This window comes from Elaeis guineensis, chromosome 5, assembly GCF_000442705.2.
Source record: "Elaeis guineensis isolate ETL-2024a chromosome 5, EG11, whole genome shotgun sequence".
NCBI classification, from domain to species: domain Eukaryota; kingdom Viridiplantae; phylum Streptophyta; class Magnoliopsida; order Arecales; family Arecaceae; genus Elaeis; species Elaeis guineensis.
Genome location: NC_025997.2, coordinates 127153555 through 127172121, shown reverse-complemented (window position 1 = coordinate 127172121; position 18567 = coordinate 127153555). Strand labels below are relative to the sequence as shown.

Here is an 18567-nt window from a genome sequence, read left to right as displayed (position 1 = left end):
ATTAGAAATCTATGTTTGTTTGTTTATTTACTTGCGGAAGTAGAGCGATCACATCAAAGCATGGGCTAGTTTTGTTGTCCTCGATAGTAGAAGGCTAGCTTTTTGAATTCTTCTGAAGAATTTACTTAATAAAATTATTTATATATAAATATTTTGGCTCACCAATCTTTTTCAATTTCCTACCTAGCGATTGCTTACTCTTTAGCTTTTTTCAATCCTTTTCATTTGCGTGCGAAGCAGTAACATATTGAGATCAGCATAGACCAACAATGGTGAGGAAAACCTGATGGCATGCCTGTGGCACCAACAATGGTGATGATAGGTGGTGGCAACAACCATAGAAGGTGTCAATGCTTCATTGGTAAGGAGAAGAGGCTAAAAGTCAAAGAGGGCAAAGAGGAGAGCTGGATAAAAAGAGGTGAAGATTGATGTAGTATGAGGTGAAAGCAAATGAGGCCATTTGCTTAGTTGATGATGATGGAAGAAGAGGAGGAGGGGGAGAAAGTTGAGCAAGAGGAGCATAGTGAAGGAGTCAAACTTCAAGTGAGTGAAATAGAATAATATAGGGAAGAATATGACCCCGAGAGCGACGAAAAGAGGATTTGGGTCTTTGAACTGCTTTGGGTATCGGAATAACGTTCATCCTTCTATTATTGTATTGTACGTGCAACCTGGGTCCTTACTTGACTTGAAACAAGACAGCCCATACGTAGCTTGAAAATTACTGGGGCTTTAGAATCCAAGTCAAGCTACACCGTGGCCAGTCTGATAGTTTATGCTTAGGAGTTGAGTAGAGACCTTTCATAATTGTTATAGGTTTCCATGTAGATTACTATTTCTTTGTGGAGCTTGAATTTGACTAACTGGACTATGTCCATCTGTGTAGCTTTTACAAACCTCAATAGAAAATTGTGAACCATGATACATATGAATGGACCAGAAAAGAATGTAGAAAGCATTAAGTCAATAAACAAAAGGCTTAATTATACTTCTGTTACAGCTCCAATTAATGGAATTCTTTGATATAAAACTCATTCAAACATGAGTTTTTATTTCAGTGCATAACCTATATCTTTTTGCCCGAGCAACATCCGATGCTTCATTCGGACTTATCCTGCCAGCCACCATGCAGTTGAGGGTCGGTCTGGTAGCAGATAACATCTCCTACATCACTCACAAAATGATCAATTCTCAAGCTCCTTGCGAGAATGCCAAATAGGTGAAATGGAAAAGGACCAGACTTCTGAGGTTCTCGATAGTATTTTCCAAGCACAGGTCTAGCTGCTTCCGTCTGAAACATGAAATGAACAACAACAAGGAACAACAAATCACAATTTGAGGCCTCAGATTAATTAGGAATGGTTGGAGAAAATAAAGCGGTGACGGATTTCTACTACTACTCACAGCTTCTACTAGATTGTAATGGGGTATTTGGGGGAAGAGGTGGTGTATCACATGAGTTCCAATATCATGGTGGATGTTGTTGATCCATCCATAGTCCCGATCGAGCGTCGTCAGCGCTCCTCGCAGGTAGCTCCATTCCTAAAAGATGCAACAAGAATGAACTCAAGAACAATGCTACAGTAAGTGATTGCAGACCACCTAATTTTCTTTGACTGTATAGGAAATCACTTTAGATTTCTATCTTTTGTTTTTCTTTTTTTTTTTTCTCTCTAAGAGCAGAGTATTATTTCTTTATAAGAGTGGATTATGTAGTTAGACTGTCAAAATACAAATTGGCATCTAGGGAGGACCCCAGAGTCGTGTCAATGAGCCATGCTATGATTGGGGGCCTCGACCCTCCAACTCTGCTTGCCAATTCGTGCCCACCACCTCAAGATAGGAGGTTGCAATCTGAGATGTGACAAGGGCTGGAATTAGGATAAATCTATCATTGTAGCTTAGTTGTCTTGTCTTATATGATGCTTGCTACAAACTCAATCTAGCTGGCACAGGGTGACACAAAAAGACTTTTTGCTGTTTCGATTTATGCGTAGGACAACTTACTTGCCTAAGACATGCATCCACCATACAATGGACCACATGTAACTCCTCCTGTGATCCTAAGAATTGCACCATTCCCTCCCAAAGACAATCAAAGATGTCTTAGAGGGTGCGAGCGAAAGATATTTGAAGATTAATTAAGCAAAATATATTATAGAGATATTTATCTTTCAGGATATAATAATTTCTTACATTTATAGGTCACCATGTAATCATTTTAAAAAATATAAGATTTTTCACAAATCAAAAACAAGCAAAATTAGATCTTAATGAAAGAAATAATGAAGATTATTTTTTTTTCTAATTAAAAAATAATTAAAAAATTTTCTTCCATACATAATGTCCTATCCGATGGATAAAATATATATCATAGGAAAGAAAAGTGTAACAATCTCATTTTTAAAATTTGAATAGATAATTTCAATTAGTTGAAACTATCCTTCTCTTTTCACTAATAAAATTTGAGCGGGTTCGTATGCTCAACAATATTTAAACTCATGTATTTGTAAGAAGACATGCATACCTTGCCTCGATACCATGGGATCTTCTTGGCGTGGCCATGGTGATGCAAATAGGTGACAAAAGCCAACCACATAATGAAGACCTGCACTCAGAGAGTAACACATTTATTAGACCTACTTCAATGATAATAATACAAACACTTGCCTGGTGCTAAGATTATGAGATCACTTACAATATAGGGTGCACCATAAAGTTTGAGCATTGGGACAGGACCAATCACCCATGACAGACTTAGAAGCATGGCCACCATTGCCAACCAGCAGATGGTAGATGTAATGACATCACTTCTCTCATTTGGATGGAACAAGTCGCTGCCCGGGTGGAAGTGTGAGCCTTGCTTTCCAGGGCTTCTCGACCACTATGGTGCAAAAAAGAGAGCAAACTTTAGGTAGATGGTGTTAAAATAATTAAGGAGATTGGTAGGTAAAATTCAGTAAATGTATCTCCCAAAATCCAAATGTTGATAAGGAATAAAAATTAAATTCAACGATATCCAATTTATTGAAGCTTGTCGTTCTTACCAAATAAAGAGGGAATGCGAACAAGGGAAAAGGTTTGGAAAACCGCAGCTTTCGACTAAGAGAGCCCAAATCTCTGTAGGTCTTCTCAGATAACTGTGAAGATAAGAAAATTAGAAAGTTTTTGCAAATAATTCAACTAATTATTTAATGTGGTCCTCATCAGATAGAAGTCTTAAGCAGTCACTCTGGTCTAGAGCTATCCAAAGGACAGGCTTCCATGAGTTTCGAATGAAATAGAGCAATCTAGTGTCACCATAGCAAAGTATTGTGATCATTTTTTATCCCAATAAGGAACGCTTTGAAAGCTTTCTATTGATAAATACGTTCTCAAAGATTCAATGTGATGAATGTTAAAAGATCTGATTCCATTGCTTTTTTCTCAAACAAAGTCAGCACTTCAAAGACTGATATTTAATCAGAAGTCAAAGCCTCTTATTTTAGGTGCATTTTGCTAGGATAATATTGGCCTTGAAATTGAGAGGCACTCTAACCGGGCAAAAAGTTAATGACGGTTGAGACACACCTCATTTTATAAATCAACTACGTTATTGCCCATTTTTCAAATAAAATATTGGTTATTAATGATCATTATTAGCCATTATAACAAGATAATCGGTAATAACGAAAAAAAATAGCATCATTTTTTTTTTGGTAGAAAAAAATAGCATCATTATTGCTCAGGCCAATGTTCATAAAATATCGTATGTGCAAAAGGTGAGTAATGCTGCTAGAGAAATCTTTGTTATTTCCAAACTAATGAATTACAATTTGAAATAATGAAATGGAAATTTGCCATGAGAATTATTAAAAAAAATTATAATAGCCATTATAAATAATAGCCTCCAAAAATATTCATGAGTTGTTATATTAATTCATGATATTCAAAGTGTATGATATTAATGCCCAGAACCAAAATGGCAGGGGTATCATGAATTTATTTTTTTTTAAAAAGTTTTTTTTTTCTTGGAGAGAAATGCAGGAAGTTCCATCTAAATTATACTTATATAGATCCAAATACTCATAGATGCACCATATTGAAATCTAACATATTTGGTTGTTAGATACTGAGTACAACCAGGGATGGATTTGGGGATGCGGTCCTCTTAAAAATAGACAAATATAACTATGTGTTTTTTCTTATTTTGGATAAAATATAACTATCCTAGCCTTATCGTCAAAAAATGGTCTTTGGCCTGTGGAAGCCCCTACACATCCCTTATCTGTAAGTCAGTCAAGAAAGATTTCCATCGCTGACAAATTTGGAGCAGAAAGTGAAATTCAAAGAGAGAAAAAAATCTGTCGATAGGAGTGAGATTATATATCTTAACATAGGATACATTGAACCCTAGATTTCTCTATCTAATTTCCAATTACTTCTTACTAAAAAAAAAAATTGTGTAAGTCAAGAAAGATTTCCATCGCTGACAAATTTGGAGCAGAAAGTGAAATTCAAAGAGAGAAAAAAATCTGTCGATAGGAGTGAGATTATATATCTTAACATAGGATACATTGAACCCTAGATTTCTCTATCTAATTTCCAATTACTTCTTACTAAAAAAAAAAAAAAAAGGCATACCATAGATTTTAAGAAAAATACATTGAAATGAAAGTTCGAGGAGTCGGCGCCTGATCAAATACCTTACGTGATAAGGGCTTCGAGGTCCAGTGTACATAGCACCGTTGGCTCTTGCAATAAATCCTGGGTGGTCTACCTTTCAATTCATTATTTAAAAAAAGAAAAGAAAAGAAAGGAGAGAGTGAACGACTATCCTACTGAATCCGGATTTTAACATGGAAAAATAAGCTTGCTCGGAAAGATCCCTCCGTCACCTATCTCACTGTCTTATAAGCAGTTTTAAAGAATCCTACCAAAAAATAAAATCTCACTTTCCATGGATTCTAGTTTTTATTAATTAGGCATGCATAGATCAGAGTCCTCTACTTTTATCATCATCATGTGCGTGCCAAAACTAATTTTATGCACGGTTGCAATGCTTAATCATTTAATCTATTTCAATTATATATTAAATTAGATTATTTATTTAATAAAATAATCAAATTTAAATATAAATTTTTGATTTATTTAATAAATAAATAGAATTTGAATCTATGAATTTTTAATCTATCATATATCCTATCCAGTTTGCGTCTCAGCTCAATCTGATCCAAATTGTACTTTTAGAGGATATTTGGGACCTAAATAATAATTTAAGATCACTAATGATTTCTATCTTACTTTTATTTTATGTTCGATTGCGGTCATTAAATGAATGATGAATGAGATTGAAAAGATGGATAGTCTGAGGATGTGTTATCCACTTATTTATTCTAGCTAGCAAGAAAAGGGCAACCAAGATTTGTTATCCAATTGGTCTACTTACTCAAAAGGATGTCAAAGATTTGTTATCCAGCTGATCTACTTACTTATTTTAGCTAGCAAGAAAAGGAAAAGATTTGCTATGAATCCTTTCTTAATATGTACAGCTTAGCTAGCATTCTAGATCATTCTTTTGAATTCTAGATAGTCCTTTTCATTTGTATAAAAAAAAAAGAAACCTCCTTATTAGTTTTTCAATCAAGAAATATAAAGATAATTTTTTCTTCATTTTAGCTTTCTCTGTTTGCCTTGTTTGCATGGTATCAGAGCCACGATCATTGTGGCCTAGAATATTCTAAGTTTTGTGATGATTAAAACTCATGGAAGAGGAAGCTCAGTCCGGTATTCAGATCGACAGAGTTCCTACCAGCGATCCTTACAACCTTCCAAATTCTGATCATCCGGGCATGCTCCTGGTAAGCGCTCCCTTAACTGGATTGAATTACTTGTCATGGAGTCAATCGATGAAAATCACACTCAAGGCTAAGGATAAACTTGGCTTTATAAATGAAAAATGTGTCATGCCTAATGTTGAATCACCGTTGTTTGAGAAATGGCAACGAGTCGATAGCATGGTGCTGTCATGGATTTTGAACTCGATCTCTAAAGATCTAGTAGAAGCATTTCTCTATGTAACTACTGCATGTGAACTCTGGAATGAACTTGAACAAAGATTTGGTGAAAGCAATGGCCCGTTGCTTTACCAAATTAGATGAGAAATTAGCTCGTTCTCTCAAGGAAATATATCGATGATGATATATTTTACAAAGCTGAAAAAGCTTTGGGATGAGTTATCTTGCTTGAGGAATTTTTCGATCTGTACATGTGGGGCTGCAAAAACTATTGCAAGTATTGAGAATGAAGATAGGTTGATACAATTTCTTATGGGTTTGAATGATAGCTACGATCATATCCGCAACCAGATCTTGCTGCTCAATCCATTATCCATCGTGAATAAAGCATATTCCATGGTGCTTCGTGTTGAAAAATAGCGTGAAGTTCTCTCTACTTCAGATTCGATGGATCACACCGGGGCAATGATGGTTAAAGGATTGAAGGCTGAAGGTACAAAAGAGGCTAATATTCAAAAAAATCAGAATTCTAGTAGCAACAAAAAGCGTGACTTTGCTAGAAAGGATGATCGATTTTGTACCCATTGCAAGGTACAAGGTCATATGCATGACGCATGTTTTAAACTACATGGCTACCCAGATTGGTACAAGGAGCTGAAACAAAAATGTGCTAATCAACAGAATCAGGCATACACAGCCCGAGTTCATGAAACCCCTATGGATGATGATCCACTCAATCCTCCATCTCAGCTAAATGATCGGAGTGCTAATCTGTCTACCGTAATTCAGCAAGAAATAGCAAAGTATATGAAAAGAAAGGTGACCATGGAGCCAAACACTGTCAATTATTCGAACTTTGCAGGTAATGAACCTCATTGGTGTCTTCTTAGCAAAGGTAATGAGAATATTGGTACCTGGATAGTTGATACAGGTGCAACCAGCCACATATGCTCAAATATACAAATATTTTCTCAACCATATAGACCACCTAACCCCTCACCCATATACTTATCCGATGGGACCAAACAAAATGTCACATGTATAGGCACTATTTCTTTACATCCGAAAATAACTCTCACAGATGTGTTGTATATGCCCTCTTTCAAGTACAATCTTCTTTCAGTCAGGAAACTTCTACAATCTACTAATACTATGATTTATTTTTTTCCTTCTCATTGTACTTTGCAGGACCATTGGACTAAGGAGATAATTACTATTGGAAAAGAACATGCTGGTTTATACAAGCTTGATTCTTTATCCTTCATCCACAATTTCTGTACCCATCATACATGTGACTACACAAAATGATTTTTCCATCCCTATTTTCAATGTTCCAGGTGAGTGTCCACCGCCATCACCTCATCAAGAGTCATGTCCTACACCACCTATTGTACCTCTTATTGCACCTTTTCGTAGAAGTACAAGGACGATCTCAAAACCAGCTTGGCTACAAGATTTTGTAGCACAAATTACACATGACAATTCTTTACCAATAGTTTTATCTCCTAATCAAGATGGTTCTGTAGGTACATCTTTTTCCCATAACCATTTCATTTCTGCTCCTATCTTTAATCATGATTATCTTACTTTTATTGCTAATGTATCAAGTGTCAAGGAACCATCTTCTTATCATCAAGCTAAGAATGATGTCCAGTGGGTTCAAGCCATGAATCAAGAATTGGATGCTCTCGAATGTAATAATACATGGCAGTTGACTGAACTTCCAGCAGGAAAAAGACCCATAGCTTCGAAATGGGTATATCGTATAAAGTACAAGCCGGACGGCACAGTAGATAGATTCAAGGCTCGACTGGTAGCTAAGGGCTATAACCAGATTGAAGGAATTGATTATATAGACAGTTTTTCACCGGTTGCTAAAATAGTTACGGTGCGTATTTTTCTTGCCATTGCTTTAGCTAAACAATGGCCTATTCATCAAATTGATATCAACAATACGTACCTTCATGGTTTCATTGACGAAGATCTTTATATGATACCGTCGGAGGGTTATACAAAGGCATGCAATGGCCAGGTATGTAAGCTTATTAAATCCCTTTATGGGTTGCAACAGACGGGGCATCAATGGAACAAACAGTTTACAAGCAAACTCAAGGAGTTCGATTTCACTCAGTCATCTTCTGATCATTGTCTATTCATCAAATCCTCTGGAGATGATTTTCAAGCTCTTCTTGTTTATGTTGACGACGTCCTTATCACCGGTACAAATGAGCATTCCATTTTCTCCACTAAGAAGTTTCTTGATACTGAGTTCACCATTAAAGACATGGGATATGTTAAATATTTCCTAGGTATTGAGCTTGCTCGATCATCAGAAGGTTTGTTTATCAACCAACGCAAGTATATACTTGACATGCTACAAGACGTTGGGCTTTCTAATGCTAAACATGCCCCTTTTCCCATGGCAAAAGTTCTTCGTTAATCACCAAATATGGAAGATTTAATGCTAGACCCAGAAAAGTACCGAAAAATTGTTGAAAAATTATTATACTTAAGTCTGACTAGACCAGACATTACGTACTCTGTTCAACAACTCAGTCAATTCCTTCAATCACCAAGGATTCCTCACTGGCAAGCTGTTGTACAAGTTCTCAAATACTTACGAGGATGTCCTTTCAAGGAAGTATTTTTTCCAGTAGCATCATCTTTCAAGCTTCAAGCTCATTACGATGCTGACTGGGCAACATGTCCAACAAGTCGCAGATCAATCACGGGATTTTGTATCTTTTTGGACTCTGCTCTTATCTCATGAAAATCAAAGAAACAAACGATCGTGAGTCGTTCTTCAGTTGAGGCCGAATATAGAAGCATGGCCAACACAGCTTGTGAGCTCAAGTGGATTTCATTTCTTTTTCAAGATTTTCAGATTTTCCTCCATACTCCCATTCTATTGCATTGCGACAATCAAACTGTCATTCACATCAGTAACAACCCAACATTCCATGAACGTACAAAACATATCGATATAGATTGTCATGTTGTTTGGGATCATGTAAACAGCGGATTTCTTCAAACTATTCACACTCCATCTCGTCTTCAATTGGCAGTTGTATTCACTAAATCTTTGTCTGCTGCTGCCTTTACATTCATATTGTCCAAACTTGGTCTGGTTGATCTTCACCAGCCTCCAGCTTGAGGGGGGGCTGAAGATGTATTATCCACTTACTTATTCTAGCTAGCAAGAAAAGGGCAACCAAGATTTGTTATCCAGTTGGTCTACTTACTCAAAAGGGCGCCAAAGATTTATTATCCAGCTGATCTATTTATTTATTTTAGCTAGCAAGAAAAGAGAAAGATTTGCTATGAATCATTTTTTAATCTGTACAGCTTAGCTAGCATTCTAGATCATTCTTTTGAATTCTAGATAGTCCTTTTCATTTGTATAAAAAAAAAAGAACCTTCTTATTAATTTTTCAATCAAGAAATATGAAGATAATTTTTTTTATTTTAGCTTTTTCTATTTGCCCTGTTTGCATAGTCTCTATCTATCATTTGGTTTAAAAAATTTAAAAAAAGATGAATAAAAAAGATAAATTGTTCATCCACTTGGGCTCACAAATCTGCATCCTTCCGATTCGAAAGGATACATGAAGGATAGATGAAGTTTGTAATGAATAATTTATCATAATAACAAATTATTTTTCATAAATATTTTAATTAAATTCTAAATATTTTTTAATAATTTTATCTTATATTTTTTTTCTCTCTCTTCTTTATCATTCTCCTTCTTCTCAACATATTGTCATTGCCAACAGGTACAATTTTTTTTTGTACTTTAATTTAGATGTGAAGCATTCTATTGTAAATAGGTTTCATTCTTTTTTTTTTTTACCTGATCTAATATTTTTTTATTATTCATCTATACGGTGATTGTTGATGAAAAATAAAAATATAAAAAAAATATTATAAATGGTCTCGTACTTTTTGATTAATGATTTTGGGTTTTTGCCGGTTGTATTCGATTTCAACAGACTACGATAGAAAAATATCAAGGCCTTCACATACTTTTTGACGATTTTTTTTTTTAAATTTTGGATGGTACGGTGGTTGACGGTGAAGTTCCTTTTTGGTTCCTGTAGGCCCAAAACAAAAACAACAGAAGTTTTTTTTTAATTATTTTTTTGTTTGATTGTACGTCGGGTTCTCAGGTCTATAAAATAAAAAAATAAAAAATAAATTAAAAAAAAAAAAGGAGATGTCCCCTAAACATTTCCACGTTGATGATGCAGGATCTTTTATTTTTTATTAAATTAAGTTTTTAATTTTTTTTAAAAAAATTAAAATATAAATAATAACTATAAAAATATAATAATTAGAAATCAAGATAATTCTAATTAATTCTAACTTGCCATTCGTATTCTTAATTTGCACTTCAAATTCTTATGTTAAATCATAAATAATATTTTTTTACTACCAAATATTTTATTTAACAATAATGCTTAATATCAATCATTCAATTAGCATCCAAATTTAGGAGAACTATATTATAAAAATATTTAAATATTATTATTAAAATATTTAAATATTCAAATATTTAAATTTAAATATCTTAAATATTATTATTATATTTATTTATAAATTATTTATTTTTTGATATAAAATAAATATTATAAATAGATATAATTATAATATTTTTTATCAAAAAATAGTTTAGTAAAAAAATCATCAATCCTCTGTTTCATTCCTTCCATAACAAACAGAGGAAAAAATTATTTTCATTCATCCCCCTATATTTTACCAAACATTGAAGATGATGGATGAAAGATTCATCTATCTTCTCTCCCATCCATCTTTTTTTATTTATCTATTCTTCTTTCAAGCCGTCCTTCTTATCAAATAAAGAATAATGGGTGGGCAAGCCTGATGCCATCAGGACTGACAACATTATTTTGGTTCCTTGGGAGACTAAGACGGACTCTTTAAATCATAAAAGCATAACAATTAGAAATAGAGACAATTCTAATTCTAGCTTGTCATCTGTCTAGACTGTTAATTTACACTTCAAATCTTTATGTTAAATCATAAATAATAATTTTTTACTGTCAAACATTTTATTTAACAAGAATACTTGATATCAATCATTCAATTAGCATCCAAATTTAGCAGAACTATGGTACGAGGATATCTAAACATTATTATCAAAATATTTAAATATTCAAATATTAATATCTTAAATATTATTATTCTATTTATTTATAGATTATTTATTTTTTAATATAAAATAAATATTATAAATAGATAATAATAATAATTTTTATCAAAAAATAATTTAGTAAAAATATTATCAATCCTCTCTTTCATTCCTTCCATACGAAACAGAAGAGAAATTTATTTTTATTTATCTTTTTATATTTTATCAAATAGGAAAAAAAAAAGATGGACAAAATATCTATCTTTTTTTTATCTATTTTTTTTTTTATCCATCTTTCTATCAACCTATCTTTCTCGTCAAATAGAGAACGATGGGTGGGCAGGTCTGATGCCTTGAGGACTCACAACATTATTTTGGTTCTTTGGGGGACTAAGACGGACCCTTTGTTACATCATCATCACCGTCACTTTGCCAGCCATCCTTGACAGAGTCGTAGGCCCAGAATCCAGAAATAGCTGCGCCCACCGCTCATGCTCTATAATTTTCACATTATTTTGGAGCTGTTGTTATTAAGTGGCAGTCAGATTCTTGGTTATGCAGGAGCCAATTTTAAAACAAAGTGAAGGCAATTTTGGATCCGGGCTCGTTGGACCACCTTCGTCGGCCAATCGGCCTCTGCCGTTGATGTCTTCGCAGAGGGGAGCACCCACAGCAATGGTCGCTGCTCAGCGACGTACGGATCTGCCCTAGATCTTGGCCTGCCATGGTCCGTCACATCTGGCTCCAATGTATTGGGATTCGTGAGTGGGCCAGGAATTCGAATCACGAAAAATTGCTACGAGCCCAAATACTATTACCAAATAGAAAGCCTCGGTCATCGTGTAAATTCTTTGCACGACCGTTGCCATCGTATAGTATTTTTTTTTTTTCTTGAGACTATTTGAATATTTCTATAGAATTTGACCTAAAATCAACACTTATAAATTACATCTAATATTATCTCTTTCAGTTCATCCCAGCGAGGTGGGGAAAAAATGAATTTAATGAGATCATTCTTTAGATCTGTGTTTCGGATGATATTTTTTCTCGAATTTTAGATCACATTTTACTCAAAAGAAAAAACATTTTAGATCACATCATTTAGAAGCTATCTTTTCCAACCAGTGTGGGGTGCATTAACAGCCACTCATGCTATGGTAGAACATTGATGAGAAAGTTAGATGTACGATGGTTGTCTCTCGAAATAAGTATATATCCTATCAAAAAGTACCATGAAGCGACGTGTTTGTCTCACGTTTTATTTCATATCATTTTGGAGATGTGTTGTCCAACGTTACTACCAGTATGCATGCATGATAGCCACGCATATTATGGTAGAATATTAATGTAAAGGGCCTTCTAAACGAGTTAGATGTTGGTACGGTTGTTGCTCTAAACAAGCATGCAGAAAGTGGCGTGTGTTTTTCTCACACGGCTTGCAGCCATTTTTTTTTTTTTTTTTTCTTTTTTCCCACCGGATCACATCTAGATGAGCAAATACTGGAAAAACTTGGTTCCATCATCAATACTGTAGATAAAGATGATCACCAACCACCTCAATATATCTACTGTACTGCATTAATGTATGTGTGCATGATAGCCACGCATATCATGGTAGAATATTAATGTAAAGGGCCTCCTAACAAGTTAGATGTTGGTACGGTTGTTGCTCTAAACAAGCATGCAGAAAGTGACGTGTGTTTTTCTCACACGGCTTGCAGCCATTTTTTTTTTTTTTCTTTTTTCCCACCGGATCACATCTAGATGAGCAATAATTGGAAAAACTTGGTTCCATCATCAATACTGTAGATAAAGATGATGGCCAACCACCTCAATATATCTACTGTACCATATTTTTCATTGGCTTTATCTATAATGCTTATGGTGGACTAAATCTATCTAAGAATTACTCCATCTAGACATCTAAAGCATTGATAAAATGGATCGAAAAAATTAAAATTTAATGGATGGTATACAATGAGATGCAACAAAAATAATGAAAAGGTATATACGTTATTTATTGTATAAACTGTTAAGTAACCATTTGATCTCAAAAATTGAACCAAATAGAAAAAACAATAATAATTGAAATGAGTCAAGATAATAATTAAAATAATTAAATAAATAATTAGGAGATTCAAACTTTTGATTTTTAATAAACCTAAGCTCTTTCAGTAAAGAATGAATATAAGCTTTGATAATATATTGAGAACTAAAATTATGTGATCGATGTTCAAAATTTTGAATTAGATTTAGACTCATTGTGTATTATAATTATGGGTGCAAATATGTTGGATCGAATCGAATCATGAGTGATCCTGATTTGATCTAATTTTTTGATCTGATCTAAATATTAGATCCAAATCCAGCCTAACAGAAGATCGGGTTGGATCAAATTGGATCTATGATCAAATTTTTTGATCCAATGGATCATTCGGATCAGATCGGATCCATATATAATCTATCTCTGATCCATGAAATACAGATCCAGTTTGGATCCTGATATGGACTGATTCGGATTTGAGTTATAAATAACAAGATCAATAAATAGAAGATCTATAAATAAACTTTATTCACACTATAAATTTTAATCTTGATATATGAGACTATTAGAGTCTTCTGTCTTATACTCTTCATCCAAGAATCCAAAAAGTCTAATCATATTTTCTTCACCATGGCTCCGGACTTAGTAAAATCAAATTCAAAATATTTTAACAAAATTTTAAAAGATAAGGATCTAAAAATCAATATATCATATCTTTTCAAGAACAACAGATATTAAAGCAGGCTCAATCAAAATTAATATTTATGTAATATAGGAACAAAGAGAGATAAGAGATGGGTTTGGATCGGATTAGATCGAATCATTTATCTCAAGATCCAAATCAATCCAAAAGTCTCTACAGATCGGATCGAATCAAAAGTTTGTAAATCCAAAGAGTACCTGATCTAGATTCATGGATATTTTAAAACGGTTTGGATCGGATCTACGCAGATCAGATCACGAGTCAGCCCGACCCATTTGCAGCTTTAATTATAATCATGAAGCCAATAAGTAAACTAAATTTCTGATATATCTAATCCAAAAATCTATTAATAGAAGCTTAATTTACATTTTTAGATTCATCACTATACTAGAAAAATTAATCCGTGCCTGCCCCCCAACCCCAACAAAATCCACTCTTTCTTGAGAGTGGGGATCTCCCATCTATGTTTTGTATTGTAGAGGCTACAACACATTTAGATGGATGGGCGATATATTGCCCATCTCTGAGATGGATAATTATTACCTCTCTCTTGATCTATCATGTTTGGCACACCAACACGATGGGCAACATCCATCCATCTTTGAGATGTGTAGCATGTTATTCATGGAGATTTGCACTCGTCTTTCTAGTTCTAAACATGCACATTAGAGGAGGATCCACACTTCTTACCACATACCTTTATAATCTTTTCTCTATGAATGAGTGATATATATGTATATATATAAGGAGCAAATAGTAAATCATCCCTTGTTGTACCTGCAAATAGCACTCTTAATGTTGAATTGTTCTCGATGCAGTTCTAGTATTATGAAAAATATATCATATAAATAATGATTCAGATTATATCTTTCATACGAAAAAATGATTGGTTGTCTTTCATGACAACAAATGATGAACCATCTTATTTGCATAGATTTTGAAGTGGCTATTAAATGATCCAACAATAGATGTGCACCAAAGAAGATGTATTCTTCTTTCGCTCGAAAGATACAACTTGTGTCCTGTAAAGGGACATATGCCATATCTAGTATCTACAAAAAAAAAAAAAAAAAAAAAAAAAAAAAAACACACGAAAACAAAAACAAAAACAAACAAACATATGTCATGTGGTAATTTACTAACCGGGTGCCATGACTCGTCCCTGTCCACGTGCCCATGGTTCTGGTGGTGCTTTCTGTGGCTAATCCTCCTGCAGTTACAGTCCAAAACACAAGTAAAAAATTAATTCAAAGAGCCTTTAAGCCTCAACTTGGTCAGACATCACATCTGACAGCAGTAAATCAAATAAAAAAAAAAAGAAAGAAGAAGAATAAAAAAAATAAAAAAGACAAAAAGAGGAGCCAAATATACCATCCATGGTACGGCACCAGAATGCCAGTGTGAAGGAAGTGTCCCACGATACTGTTCAGCCTTGCACTGTCCGAGAAGCTCCCATGTCCACTGTGCACTCATCCATGTTAACACTCACATCGTGTCAAAATAGAAAGGCCGAAGGAAAAGGACTGAGAGACAATTATATACCAGTCATGGCCGAGCACAAAGATAGCCCAGAACATGGTCCCTTGGGCCAGCCAATAGAATGGCCACACCACCCAACTGTCCAAGAGCATCGCCATGGCGACAAGCCCGACGACGGCGACTCCGTCCCTCGCTACGTAGCTCATCGACCGCCATGGATCCTTCACCCAGCAATGGGTTGGTATGGCTGCCCGGATCTCCCCCAGCCGGAATGGTGGTGGGTTCGCCGGATCGAAGTTTTCTTCCTCCTCTTTTCTCGCCGCCACCTTTTCGGCCTTGGCCAGACCCCAGCCCCAGCCCCAGCCATAGAAGAGGGAGGCTTTGGGGAGCGAGAGGCAACTCCAAAGCCTCACCATTTGTTGCGCCATGGACTCTGGGGTATGGGGTTGGGGGAGGCGTTATGGTGTATTTATGGACTGCGGTTGAGAACTTACAGTGGTGTCTTTCAAAGTTACGGTGGTTTAAGGGTGAGTGCAGGTGGGACCGTTTGGCTTTGATTTGGGTTAGCAGTCCTCCTGGCTGAAGGGATTTACGTTCGCAGTAAACGGAGGTACGTATCGGTTAATAAGTTCTAGCCAGCGCCCGTCTTGTAGCCAAAATAAAGTATTACCAAAGAAAATGTAACAGGGAATCTTGAAACAAAAGTCATGAAGTGTTGCAGCGTTTCCATCAAAATAGCAAAGTGTGCCGCAGGGAATCCGAAGAAGGCTAATAAAAGTTTCCGATTTATTTAGAGGATGCCTTCAGTTTAGTGAGAATGGGACGGGCTTGTAATTTTGATGGCTAGGATCATGGCTTGGTGAAGATATTGTTTCAAAGGAAGAAAATAATGCTGAATTAATATGATGGATGGCTAAGATTCTTACTAAGGTTCAAATTTGTGCACCTATGATTTTGAAGTTCTGACAAGAGAGTGCATCAAATGCACGATGAGGGAGACGATGGATTTTAGAAAGAGCATGAGCATATGGCCAAAGGTTACATTAGAGGATGAGAAAATGGTGGAGATGGGCCAAGATTACCAAGCCTAGTAGGTTGTCAGTGAGATATTAGGATCAATCTTGATGTTGGGAGATTTTAACGATCTTCCTTGGAGGATTTTGTTTCGAAAATACTATGGAGGAGTGGCTGCTGAAGGGGATAAGCATGGACGCAACTACTTCCTCGTTTTAAAAGGGAGGCAAAATACTACATGGCTCTCCTTTTTCGTTCTAATTTTAGAACAGAAACGTCAGTAAGAAGATCTTATTGGCTGCTATGATCTTCCGGTATACCAAATAGGATGTCTAGTATGGAGTAATCCACCCGAGATTTAGATGAAGTGATGAAATCAACGTATTTAGCTCCATCTCGATGATTCTATATGGTAGTGATCTCTGTTCACCCCTATTTCTCAAATTATCACTCAACTGAGTGATGGAAAACCTATCTTTGAGGATGCATATCTAAGATCATCCCAATGCGGTGATTTTCAAATAAAATTTTGAGATAATCTTACCTCTCAATTTAGCAGTTGAGTATTAGTCAAATCTCCACATGCTGGATATGAGAGATTTTAGAAAAATATCATCTGAGAAAATATGTCCACGAGGAAACATTATTCGTGATCAGAGATTTGGATTCTCATTTTGTTTCCTCCTCCTCTTTTTCTTTTTCCATAGTGATTTCTTGATTTTGTGAGATATTAATTTCTTTATTTATTTTTTTTGATTTCTTGATATTTTAATCTTTTGATTTCTTTCATTTAATTGAGTACTTCTTGTTTTTTTAAATATTGATGTCTATGTAAAAAACTATTTTTTTTTGTTCCTATAAATCTGCTTATATATCTGAGACGTATAGATTTATTCTATACATATACATACACACACACACACACACATACTTATTATTGCCATTCAATTTGATGAAAATCATGACTGCATTAAAAGTGAAGAGCCGTATTCCTAAAAAGGGGGCCCTCTAATTGGTAGAATAATTGGTGAAGGTAGAAAAATGCAATGGAGATTTTAAAATTTGTTGTTATGGTAGTTCTAAATTTATATACAGAAAAAAAAAATAATAATAAGTACATGTTGCAAATAATTGATGCTATGTGGATTGAACTACAATTTAGTTTGTCTGGACTTGATGTCAGGGAGGGTATTTTTCATCCATCCATTCTTACCCCATATCATTTTTAACCCATATGGGATGAGTTTAGTTTTTTTTTTGTTTGTCGGTGTCAGCCAAAACTTTGATCTGAAGGTCAAAAACGATATCATCATTTATACTTCGTTATGTATGAGATAATTTATATTCAAAACAAAAATATAATCTAATTTTCTAGAGGTAATGGTCACTAAAAATAAAGCAGGTAACAAAATAATAGAGTTATTAAAAAAATCAATATATTTACTTATATTCTTAATTTATGAGAATTTAATGATACATAAAATATTCACCTAGCTTATATTTGGATATTTTTGAAATTATATGATCAATAATTTTGAATTTTTTTGACATACAAAATAAGTTGTTTATAGACGCCGAGGGATTTTTTTTTTCACTGAACTATGATATAATAAATATAAATTTTAAATCATCAAAGATTAAATTTCTTTGATGACAATCATCAATAATTTTAAATTATTGTGATGATTTTATTTAGGTCATCAAATATCCTCAAAAGGACTTCAATGGGTTGGTTCGTATGAAATGGCTTGTTAGATTCGCCACAACGTCACTTTCTCGATCCTGAGCACTATGCCCTCTTTTTTTAAACAAAATTTGGTTCAACCTTTAGCGAACGAGAGGGAAAGAAAAGCAGTAAGCTTGGAGAACCTATGTACGTCAGAAAAAAAAAAAAAATAAATGATGATGTTGGGATATACCGACCGATGATCCCGACGGACGACTCCGACTGACGATCGACGGACGATCCCGACCGACGATCGATGGACCGATCCCGACGAACGACCCCGACCGACGCCCGACTTTGCCGACCGACCGACGGCCGTCGTGACCGACCAATCAACGGCTATCGACCGACCGTACGTCGGTCGGGCAGACCTTATTCACTCTCCCAATCGACAGTGCTATGGAGCCCGATGCCCGACTCCTGCAACGCGTCCGACTGACTGTCGGAGGGACCCAA

The 18567-nt window shown here is 35.0% G+C and overlaps 1 protein-coding gene across 1 annotated transcript; it reads right to left on the bottom strand.

The window, feature by feature from the left end:
• Positions 1-854: 854 nt before the first annotated feature.
• Positions 855-15807, bottom strand: LOC105046171 (omega-3 fatty acid desaturase, chloroplastic). The gene is made up of 8 exons (XM_010924692.3): positions 15435-15807; positions 15264-15353; positions 15036-15102; positions 3048-3140; positions 2699-2884; positions 2528-2608; positions 1405-1542; positions 855-1291 (listed from the first exon to the last, which is right to left on the bottom strand). Exons 1-8 carry the CDS (start codon positions 15797-15799, stop codon positions 1100-1102), a joined length of 1212 nt encoding a protein of 403 aa, XP_010922994.1. The 5' UTR covers positions 15800-15807; the 3' UTR covers positions 855-1099.
• Between the last annotated feature and the right edge of the window lie 2760 nt (positions 15808-18567).